General features: G+C 39.1%; 1 protein-coding gene across 1 annotated transcript in view; it reads right to left on the reverse strand.

The window, feature by feature from the left end:
* LOC102853638 (cytochrome P450 2J2-like) overlaps nt 1-10,876 on the reverse strand; it is a 37,693-nt gene extending 26,817 nt beyond the window's left edge. Inside the window, exons 1-4 of the mRNA XM_006879739.1 lie at nt 10,667-10,876; nt 7,701-7,863; nt 4,559-4,708; nt 3,690-3,850 (exon numbers count right to left, since the gene is read on the reverse strand). Of these exons, the coding sequence (XP_006879801.1) occupies nt 3,690-3,850; nt 4,559-4,708; nt 7,701-7,863; nt 10,667-10,876 (684 nt within the window). The remainder of the gene's footprint in view (nt 1-3,689; nt 3,851-4,558; nt 4,709-7,700; nt 7,864-10,666) is intronic.
* Nucleotides 10,877-12,607: the final 1,731 nt, after the last annotated feature.

Raw genomic sequence — 12,607 nt, forward strand, 5'->3', positions numbered from 1 at the left:
GAACAAACACAAGAAGAAATGTTCAAAATGCCTAGCTCTAAAAGAGATGCAAATCAAAACAACTATGAAATATCATCTCACCCCAGTAGAATAGCAAAATTTAACAGAACAGCAAACAACAAATGGTGGCGAGGTCGCAGGGAAACTGAAACCCTTATTCCCTGTTGGTGGGAGTATAAAATGATGGTACCACTATGGAAGGTGGTATGGCACTTTCTCAAAAAGTTGGAAATAGGAATACCATTTGACCCAGCAGTTCCCCTACTGGGAATATACCCTAAAGAAACAAGAACTTCCACCTAAGCAGACATATGCACACCCATGTTTATTGCTCCTTTGTTCACAACAGCAAAGAGTTGAAAACAACCCAAGCGCCCATCAACAAATGAATGGATAGAGAAGTTGTGGTATATTCACACAATGGAATATTATGCAGCACCAAAAAACAAAGAACTAATGAAATATTATACAAAATGGGTGACCATGGAGTACATTATGCTGAGTGAAATATCTCAACCACTTATAGACACATACTGTGTAGTGCCCCTGTTATCAAACAGGACTGATATGGGGGTTGGGAGTAAATTAAGAAGGGACAAATAATGTACATGGAATTGAAATGGATGTGGGAGAGAACTATATAAAAGGAATATATTATTAGGTTTTATTGGCATGAAAAACATCCAGAATAAGAGCTGCACAGTAAATTGTTTTGTTGGGGGTGAATGTATAACAATGAAAGAACTTTTTTCCCCCAAAGAAGAAAGTGAACTGGTGTGGAGGTGTGGGCCGGGAGGAAAATGTGTAACAATGAATGAATGGAAATACAAGTTCTTTATAAACTTTCATTAAAAGTTCAATAAAAAATTAAAAAAGAAATTCAACCAGATAGAATGAAAAACCCATTATCTGCTCAGTAGTTGGCTATAGAAATTAGAGAAATTATCACGGTTTGAAAAATTTACAAACCTTAAAAAAATCCTTTGGTTCTTACTAGATTCTCTCTACTAAGATGGCGTGTAACATAGGTATAACAAATTAAAGGATAAAGGCAAAAATAAAGAGATTCAACAGGAAATAGAAACTTTAAAAAACAAATTTCAAATTAAAAAAAAATGCTATGGGTAGAGTATTGAATGATCTAGGAATCATTAAAAGAAGATGGAAAAAGTACACAGATTCACTTTATCAAAAAGAATTGGCTGATACAGAAGCTAAGATTAATAGAAGGCTACTTATGAAAATCCTCAGGTCAGTGTATTCCTAAATGTTTAACCATTTGTGTAAGTCCATACTTTCTATAAATAGCTCCATTTGTAGCTTATTTACCCAATACTTCTATGTCTTATAGGTTCGAAAATATGCTAGGTCCTCTAGGAACTTAGACCCCTCAGGGGAATGACTCAAGTGACTGTAGGTATGCAGGCTGGTTTTGTTTTGGTTTTGGTTTGTTTTTTTGGTAGAAACTGATGAGCAATGGGCCAGGCTGGATGCAACAGGAAGCTTAAACACAGTCATGCTGCCTTTCATTTGGTTGGTTTCATTTCTGTTGGTGTTTTCAAATATCCTCTAGTGTGGAGACAGCTCTCTTTATATTATTGCTTCAGGTGTTGATGATTAGCAAGGCCAGTTTGATTTGCAAGACCATGTGTCTGCAGTTAAGGTAACTGGAGACCAGAGGTGCTAACCAATGGCTAAAAAAAGTAAACTTTTAGGCTAATTCCACATTTCTCATTCTCAAAATAGGTGATCCAACAGACTGTGCAAGTTATTGAACAATATCACTAATGTCACATGCAAGCAGAATCCTGATAGAGATTACTTAAAAGGGACTGGAACAGTATCAACAGAGAACCAGATATACTAGCTGGATTTAGATGAGACCATAGTAGTAGTGACATCATCACCAGTATCAGATGGATCTAGGCTGAAAGCAGAGAATACCAGAAGAATGTTTATCTGCGTTTCATTGGCTTTTCAAAGGCATTTGACTGTGTGAATCACAACAAATTTTGGCTAACCTTGAGAAGAATGGGAATCCCAGGACACCTGATTGTGCTCATATGAGACCTATACTTGGACCAGGAAGCAGTCATCAAAACAGAGCAAGGAAACAATGCATGGTTCAAAATCAGTAAAGTAGTATGTCAGTGATGCATCTTGTCTTCATACCCTTTCAATCTATATGTAGAACACATTTGGGAGGCTTGACTTTATGAGGAGTATGGTGTCAGGATTGGAGGAAGACTATCAACAACTTGCATTATACTGATGACACAACCTTGCTTGCTGAAACTGAGGACTTGACACATTTGCTACAGATTATCTAGAACTATACTATTCAATTGAAGCTCCATATCAAGAAAACAAAGATTTTCATCACTGAGCCAATTGGCAGCACCATGAGAGATGGAGAAGAAATTGATATTGTTAACAATTTTAGCTTGCTTGGCTTCACAATAAACATTCTTGGTAGCAGTAGTCGAGAAATAAAAAAATTAAATGCATTAGAAAACCTGCTGTCGGTGACCCCTCCAGAGTGCCAAAGAGCAATGATGTTACTTTAGAGATTGAGGTGCACCTGACCCAAGCCATGATCTTCTCGATTACTTGCTGTGCATCAGAGAACTGGACAATGACCAAAGATGACAGAAGAATTGATGCCTTTGAGTTTAGTACTAGAGAAGAGTATTGAGTATAACATGGACTGCCAACTGAACAAGAAAATCTGTCCTGAAGAAGGTAAAAACAAGCTACTTTTTGGAGGTAAGTATTTTGAAGCTCTGTTTCACATACTTTGGATGTGTTAATAGGAAGGACCAGTCCTTGGAGAAGGACATTATGCCTGGAAGGGTGGAGTGACAGAACAAGAAAGGAAGACCCCATATAAGATGGATTGACACAGTAATGGGGGTACTGGGGGTAGAGGTATCAGAGACAGTGAGATTGGCTCAGAATAGAGAAGCGTTCAGAGTTATTGTGTGTAGGGTCACTATGAGTCATAGTTTACTCCACTGCACATAACAACAACAACAACAACTATATATATATATATATATACACACACACACATATCTATACACACACACATATTTGTGTATATACACACACTCATGCAGAGAACAGATATGACTAGTTATACCTATAAACACATTTGTTTAATAATATTAACGATAGCTTTATTTACAGGGTGCAAAGACTGGAAACAGCACAAAGGTGAATAACTAGAAAACTGATAAAGTAAATGACATTTAGAAAATGAAAGCTATAAAATATTTTTTAAAAGCAATCAATACATATTGATCAGAAACTAGTGTACTTAGCAAGAGGGCAGACACAGGGGTAATCCAAAGAGAAAGAAAGAAAATAGATAGCATTAGATTAGGACATAAAAAGAGATATTCGAAGACAGCAGCAATATTGTTATTTTTTTGAAAAGGACAACTTAGATGTGTAGATGTATTTATTAAGAAATTTTATGTTTTACAGAAATACTGGAAATATTCTTTATATAAATATATATACTATTAAAACAATAATTAAATAATTAAAACAAATTGATTTTTGTTGAAGTTAAATTAGAAAAGTTTAATTTAGCAAAATGATTTAAAAGAGAAAAAGGAAGAACCCATATTTGAACCCACTAATCTTGATGTCCTTAACCAAAATATAGGAAGAGAATTGCTTACCTCACACCCCAGTCCAGCTTCAAGACAGGTGACTTCATCCATCAACTTCAGCAGCTCCTGAAACCGAGCATCATCGTACTCAAAGCGCTCCCCAAAGGTAACGGAGCATATGATATTGGAAACGGCATTGTTGATCTTAAAGTGAGGGTTAAAAGGCTGTCCTGGAGGCAGAAGGAGGAAGAGAATGAGGCTTCAGATCAATTTGTTTCTGCTTTATAAGGAAAGTCTACTCTGTATGACATATACCGAACTACCCATGAGGTTCTGACCACAGCAAAGCCTATCTTTTTAATTAATATCTGTCTTTTTATAGTGAATTCTATGAGAGCAGGGCCTGTGGTTAGCTACTTATAATTAAATCTTTAGTGCTTAGAACAGGGATAACCACAAGAGAGAAGCCTAAATATTTAATACATGTAATAGCTACCGTTTCCATGAATGAACAAACTTCTGTAGCTTTCCTATGAAGCCCTCACCTTTCTTCCTCTTCTCTTGTCTTAAGAAGGAAAATGATAGAAGAGATTCTTCAGATTGAATTGTTCTTCTTTCTAAGGAAAGTCTACTCTGTGCGACATATGACAGCCTCATAGGAGTCTCATTTATGAGGCACCCTGCACAGAATCTGATGCGTTCTGAGGCAGCGCTTGTGGCGGAGCCACATTTATGGTCAGGGATTAAATTCAGTACTGGATTTAAGGCCTGTCTTCCCCCCCCCCCCCCCTTATGATCAATTCTGTAAGACGGAATTCGTCGTTGGTCACTGTTACCACTTTAGTGCTAAGCACAGTGATAGCCACAAGAGGGAAGCCTAGGCACATATCAAGGATCTCTTCCTCCAGGCTCTAACAGCTTTCCTAGGAAATGCTCACCCTTCTCCTCTTGTATTTTTTCAACAAGGTGGTGGGCCTCCTCCTGAATGCGTTCTTCTAAGCTCTTCTTTCCTAAACCAAAGTTCCTAAGTGTCATCAGGGCAAACCGTCTTTGCTCCTTCCACTCCTGGCCACTGGACATGACCAATCCTGTGGAAGAAAAAAACCCCAAACCCATTATTGTGCTATTCTGATTCTGTAATGTGAACATTTAGAAAATGATACGGGAACAGAGAGAAGTAAAGGGAAATTAAGTATTTAAAACCTATTCAGAGAAATCATCCTAAAGCCAAAAATATATGACTAACATTTACTGAAGCCTGGAAGCCGGAGCAGCATCCACTTCCAAAATGGCTTGCCTCCGGAAACTCTATGTATGAACAGTGCTCAGGCCTTTCATTCATAGGGTCGCTATGAGTCGTCTACTACTTGACGGCACCTAACAACAACAACAACGACATAGAGAGAGGTACGCTGACCTAGTGGACAGAAATTTATGCTACCAAGCCGAAGGTGGGTGATTTTAATCTGCAGCCCTCGGGCCAGGTTCAAATTGTTTTCCTGTCAAACATTCTTCTAGGTGGTATAGCACTGGTCTGTGCATTGCGGTACAGAGGTAACTTGTGGTTGCTGTGATGCTGAACACTGGGACAGTGATGTGCCAAACATGGCAATGGTCACCCATGGTGGACAATGTTTGCTGGAGCTTCCTGACTAAAACAAACCTGGGAGCGGGAGTGGCATCCACTTCTGAAATGGTGTATCATCCCCATTTTATTGATGAGAAGACTGAGGCATAGAACTTTGCAAAGTCACCATCAGGCTGACCTTGGTATTCGTCCATGTATTGATCATTAATTACATCAGCATGTATAAGAGCTTGTTTTGTCAAATACTTCTCCATGTTCTTAAAGAATCAGGAAAGGATTTTAACAGATGTCTATCTAAGATGTGATATGTTATATAAAATACACTTTCCTTAGAAAGGAAAGCAAATCAAGCTGAAGACTCCTTCTCTTACGTCTCCTGCCCGCCACCTTCTCAAGGCAAGAGAAGAGGAGAAAAGTGAGGATTTCATAGGAGAGCTATAGGAGTCTGTGGCTCAATCATTCATAGAAAGGGGAATTATTAAGTATTTTAAGTGTCTAAATTTCTCTCTTGTGATTTTCACAATTATTGCTGTGTCTTCTTCTTTTAAAAGATGAAAGAATGACTAAAGAATCTAGCCAGAGGTATTCCATTCAGAAAGAAGAACAGCAAATGCAAAGGGAGGGGAAAAAAAATCTCACTGCTTTCAACAGATAGCTGTTTATGTCATGGGGAATGGATATGACACTCCTTTCCATTTCTTCACTTCCAGAGCACTGCATTCCTTTATTACCTGACTTTTACCTTTACTATCTCCTGTCTGCACTAGAATGACACCCCAGCCCCCCCCGACCCCATTGTCAAATCCAATGTTTCTTGCTTATCTTTTATCAAATCCTAAAAATACAGAGTTCCTTAAGATAAGGTCTCAAACTTCTCCTCACTTTTTATTCCATTTCAGAGAAATTTTTTCATCTCCTAAAATTCTCAATAACATTTCTACCCCTGGGTTCCAGATCCATATGGATACAACAGGCTTGACTTTAAGCACTTAACACTAAAAAACCCCCACACAACTTTCTTTGTTCTGTTCTGACAATAGCTTTTTGGTTTATGAAGATGTTTTACAAAAGCACAATTAAGCTAGTTTCTCCTAAATACCTTTACCAAATATAATGTCTCTAATAATAACAACACACTGCGCTGACCTTAATAACATTTGAGGATTTAAGTTAGAATTAATTGGCAAGGTGTATTTCTTTGAGTAGAATTTAAGTTACCTAAAGACAGGAATTTCATCATTTCATCTCATTGTTACATCCCTATGTAACTAAAAAATATACAGAATGGAGAAAATATATCAAATAACAAGGAAGGATTGGGGCATGGGGATGATGCTTTGGTAGAATAATATACTGAAAATTTTCATTTCTACTTTTAAATATTTATGTCTACTTAGTGGCATCCACTTTCTAAACAACATGCCTCTTGAAACTCTATGAACTTTGATAAATGTCGATAGTTACAGAGGGGCTTCAGGCCTTTTGTTCATGGGGTTGCTATAAGTTGTACTTGACTCAACGGCAATCAACAACAGTAACAATTAATACTAACATAACATATTCATGTTAACCTTTTCTGATGTGTCTTGGGTTGTGATTGACTGGATGACTTGAGATTCCCTGTCTTGTCATGACTTTAATGATGAAGCGTATGGAGCTGGAGGCAAGGCGAAGGAAGCTGATCAGCAGTAGATTCACATCCATTTTCTGTTGGGAAGACGTTTGGAATGGAAAGCAGAAAGAAGAGAAGGTATTTCCTCTCCCTGTGCTCTCACAGTTTTAATTGATTATCAAACATACAGAGAGAATTTCTGCAGGAGGTACAGCTTCTCCCAAACCCCTGTCTTTAGGATTGAGGATGCCAAATCTTCTTTGTTTTATTGTTGTTAAGTATCATCAAGTCAGAATTGACTCATAGGAGGTTACACATCCTCTCAGTGTTGTTGCTATGTGCCTTCGAGTTGGAACCAAACCATAGCTGACCCTCCAGTGGATTTTGAGAGGCTGTATGTATATTCCACAGGAAGAGATTTCCCTTCTTCCCTTCTGAGCAGCTGGTGAACTCCAACCGTTTTCCTTCAGATTGGCAGCTTAATTCTTTGCCACTAGGCTCCCTACACCTTCTCAGTTATTGTTGTTGTGTCTTGTTGAATTGGAACAGACTCATGGCTTAACCTCCAGCAGGTTTTCAGAGTAATTTAGAAGTAAATTGCATGGGAGGAGATTGTCCAACCTTCTCCCGTGGAGCAACTGGTGGATTTGAAATGTGCCTTTGGGATTGCAGCACAGATTCTTCTTACCACTAGGCCACCAGAGCTCTCTACACCATCTTGGTAGGTGCATTAAATTAAGATGTGAACATTCAGCTCCCTTCAGTGGCAGGGAGTTTATAAGAAGCCCGGTCTCAATGATTGGAGATTTGTCACCAGGCAGGCACTTTTAACATCCAAAACCAACATCAAGGAAATAAACCTTAAATTCAAGAAACTTACCATATTTCTTAAAGATGCGTTGTCGGACAGCAGACACAGGGCGGCTCAGAATGGCTTGGTCTGGGTGTGTAAGGACCTCTTTGATCAAGGGCAATCCGGTTACAATAACGCTATGAAAGTGACCGATACTCAAGCTAAACAGGTTTCCATATTTCTTCACAAACTGAAAAAGAGTTCGCTACAGTTGAGTATAAATCTGTGTGTCCAGGCATGAAAGATGTGGGTAAGTGAGTAATAAATAGTAGCAAAGGCTTGCACTGGTGTGTGTGTGTGTGTGTGTGTGTGTGTGTGTGTGTGTGTGTGTTTTAGCCAAGTGACTAACTAGAAGTATTCATTCTATAACATTTTATAGGTTTTTCTGTTGCTATTCAGCAAACTCGTCTACCCTTCTATGTCTTGTTTCACGTTCTGGAAAATATAGGCTTCAAAGTTTTATTACTACAAACACGTTCAGTTTAAAAAATACAATTGAAATCAATGTCCTACAGGATTGGGAAATTATTTTTGAAACATTTGGTAAAATTCAGCCTACATATATCTGGTAAACATATACACCTACAATGAACCACTGAGGGCATAACTGTGATGAGATACACAAGATTTTTCAAGTTTGCAGTGAAAAGGAAGGAAGTAATTCAGTATAATGGACCCATGAAGAGAGCTGAGTTATGGTTACCCTAGATTTTCTTCAGCAAACATTAATTCTTAGTAAACCAGAATCTTAGTTTAACTAGAAGACAATAAAAGAATGTTGAAGTCTATCTTAACAGATGTCAGAAAGGCCTAGTCTTGGACCAGGGAGGGAGAAAAGCATTCTAGGTCTGTAGTTACCCATGAACCTAGGCTCTGTATTTCGCTAGTGGTGGGTTGCTGGGTAAGCATCTTCACTTTCTTTGAACTCTTCAAGTATAAAATAAATGGGATGACTATTCTCCCCTCAATGACTAAACTGAAGATTGAAAGCAGCAATAAGGAAAAACCATTTACTTTTCTGGGACCTGGAGCTTAATCAGTTTTCTTGTCACTTTGCTAATTTAAAGATCAATATAACAACACTGTAGTTTTAAAATGTCAAAGTCTGTCGATGAAGCCCAACTAGACAGAGCAGCTGTAACACATAGCAAAGGATGACATGTGCTATAATGCAGACAGAAACAGACACGAAATCATCTCAAGAAGAGATGAGTTTGCACGCTAGATTTTGTAGATAACTTTTCAAAGGAGTTTAGCCATTTTAGCCAGATCTAAAATAAAGGCCAAAATGCCAGCAAAGACATTTTTGGCTATGAACAGAACTTGAAAGAAGAGCTGACCACTAAATGAAAAAAGAGATAAAGCCATAAATAGAATCAGAGACTTTAATATCTTTTTATCAGTAATTAATAAAATCAGTAGATATTTAGGATACAGAAGCATTAAACAATAGCATCACATAACAGGATCTATTTGACAATAAAATACTCTTATCACTGGCAAGAGCATATATATATATTCAAACATACAGAGGACATTTTCCAAGACAGAACATACTTTGGCTTCTATATATTTCATACAGCTGAAATCATCCAAAGTATATTCTCTGACCAAGTTAAGAGAGCACACTGAGTATCAATGGAAAGATAGCAGGGAAACGTCCTCAGGACTGAAACAACACACTTTCGAAATAAGAAGACGACGTGTTTAGGGCACTAGCTTCAAAATTATGTAACTAATCCGGTTGTCTAGCATTAGCAATTGAATGCTTGACTGTTGAGCATGATGTAATTTCTCACGTGTACTTGAGTAATAGAGACATGTGTTTACAGGAGTCTGGCATTTGGGGAAAGGAAACAAATCCTTACTGAGCACCCTATTAATGTTGGTTGGTCGTTAATTACCTTATTTATTTAATCTTCATAACCACCTGTCATAGTTCTTTCAGCCAGGTCCTCACTACCTGAGGATATATAAGCTGAGGATTCCTGACAGCTGTTGTTGGAGGAAATACGAAGGAACTTAGAGCAGCTGGAGTTAGTGAGGGATGAGAAGGAGGGGGTGGGATTAGGATGAACCAAGAAAAACCATAATGCTTTCAGGAGGAATCTGGTCTTTCGGGGGGAGGGAATAAGCAAAGAAATGATATTTTAAAATTATTACTTTAGTGATAATGAACTGCAGAAGGAGAAAAATAGAAAAAAGGATCTCTGTCAGGGTGGTGGTGACAGCAATCTACTTGAAAACATGGTGAGGATTCTTGGCTACATGACCATTTTGCATGTAGGACTTGAAGATTCCAAGAAGCAAAACACAGCATTTTCCCAGTATAATATATTAACGATGATAAGGCAACAGCATTATAAGAAGTATTGCAGTGTTTGCAGTTTTTAACAGCACATGGGTAAAGGTGTCTAGCACACATTTAATGATAGACCAATTATACATAAAGAACGTAAATGCCACGTAGGTGGCCTACGAGTAATGTGTTTGCTGCTTACTTGAAAAGTCAGCGGCTGGGTTCCATCACCTGCTGCATGGAGAAAGAGGCAGTCTCTTCCTGTAGAAATTTACAGCCTCAGAAACTCTAGGGAGGTTTACCATGAGTCAGAACCACTGGACAGAAGTGGATTTGGTCTTAGGGTTAATTACCAAAGAAACTATTCGATAACACGTTATTCATTTTATAAAAGGCAGATAAAATCGTGACATGTGAGAGGGGAAAGGGCTCTATGTAAGAATTACCCAAAGCGCCAGAATCCGCATCAGAATCAACCATTTAAACAAACCTGCTAAATCTCACTCACAGCCACCATAGAAGGCAAACCTGTCCTTAAGAGTTCCCAAGCCTGCAGTCTGTAGAGAAGCTGCCTGCAGAGCTGCTGGGACGTCCTGAACCACCCTTCCATTAGCAGCCACCACGGCTTCTTGTGTCCCCCGTTCCCTTGCCCAGTGGGTCAGGACCAGCACCAGGAACCTCAGCCCGCGCCTACCGGCTGAACGCTCAGGTGCGGTTGTTGAAAGTCCAGTTGTAAGAAATTGCCAAAGAGAGGCAGTCTTGGGGGTCCAGGTGGATAGTTTTTTGGGCGCTGCCTATTAAAGAAATCAACAACAAACAGAAAGACGAAGGTGCCCAGCAGGAGAGTTTGGAGACGGAGCCCGGCCCAGAGGGTAGCAGCCAGGGAGCCCAGCGCCTCCAGCATGGCTGGAAACCGGTTGGTCGTCCGTGGTTCTGAGCGGGTTAAGGCCTTTGTTCCCGGCTCCCAGCGCAGTCACGCCTTGTCCCTTTCCCAGCACCGCCCTCCACCCAGAGCCTCACCTCTCTCCACTATGCTCCAGTCAGCGCGCTCTCTCTCTCTCCGCCCCGCCCCCCGTTCCTCCCTCTCTCCCTCCCTCCCTCTCTCTCAAATAAAATTTTATTTTTATTTTAACGGATATTTATGAAGAAGTTAGATTTTCATTCATTTATTGTTGAACATTTTACACACACACACACACACACACACACACACACACACACCCCTTAGATTGCTTGGCTCCACAGTAAACAGTCTTAGTAGCAGCAGCCAGGAAATCAAAAGACAATTGCACACACTTTTCTGCCTGCCCACCCCTCCCCGCCCAGTTCACTTTTCTCTTTGAAAAGAAAAAGAAGAATTCTTTCATTGTTATACAATTCCTCGCCCACCCCAGTCCACTTTACTATGCAGCTTTTATTCTGGACTCTTGCGATGTAAATACTATCAAAACATATATCCCTTTCAAACAGTTCTCTCTCATCTCTTTCAATGAAGTATACATTATTTATCCCCTCTTTTCTTAGTCTCCCCCCAAACCCAATGTCAGTCCTGTGTTATAACAGTGTCATCATGCAATATTTGTTCTTTTGTGACTGAGATATTTCACTTACATAATGTCCTCCATGGTCACCCATTTTGTATAATATTTCATGAGTTCCTTGTTTGTCACTGCTGCATGGTATTCCATTGTGTGAATATACCACAGCTTCTCTATCCATTCATTTATCGATGGACATTAGGGTTGTTTCCAACTCTTCGCTATTGCAAATTTCATTATAATACTACCCTTTGAAATCTCCTGTTCAGCTCCTTAATTCCTTGATTTCTTCCATTTCTTTGTATTTTCAGCACTCTAGTGCAATGTTCCGAGTCTCATCTGGCATTCATATCTGTCTTTTCTTCCTTGTTTGGTTTTGTAATGACCTTTTGCATTCTTCATGGATAATATTCTTGATACTATTCCCTTCCACAGTTCATCAGGCCTTTGCTCATTAGTGTTCCAGACCTCAAATCTGTTCTGGACATAGTTTTTTAATTCAGGTGGGATCAACTCAAGGTCAAATTTTGGTTCTTGTGGATTTGACTTTTTTTTTTTAGCTTCACTTTGAACTTGCATATGAGTAGTTGGTGGTCTGTCCTACAGTTAGCGCCTGGTCTAGTTTCCACAGCTGATATTGATATTCTCCAACAATTCTTTCCACAGATGTAATCAATCTGAGTCCTGTGAAGACCATTAGGTGAAGTCTGTCTATCTAGTTGCTGTTTATTTATAAAAGGTATTTGCAATGACTAAATCATTGTACAAAATTCTGTCATTTTATCTCCAGCCTCATTTCTGCCACCAAGCCTATGTTTTCTGACCACTGATCCCTTCTTCTCCAGTCTCAAACTTTTGTATTCCAGCCACTCATTATTATTAGTGCATCCTATTTGCATGTTTGATCAATTTCTGCCTGAAAAGTTGGTAGAAATCATCTGCTCCCTCCTCTTTGGCTCTGGTTGCTGGTGCATATATTTGAATAACTAGTGCTCCTTTGTGTGTATGGATATTATCCTGACATTCACAACATTGTATTTCAAGATTAATCTGGATATGTTGTTGTTGTTGTTGTTATGTGCCTTCGAGTCGTTTGC

Source organism: Elephantulus edwardii, unplaced genomic scaffold (genome assembly GCF_000299155.1).
Source record: "Elephantulus edwardii isolate Elephantulus edwardi_28Jun2011 unplaced genomic scaffold, EleEdw1.0 scaffold00005, whole genome shotgun sequence".
Lineage (NCBI taxonomy): Eukaryota > Metazoa > Chordata > Mammalia > Macroscelidea > Macroscelididae > Elephantulus > Elephantulus edwardii.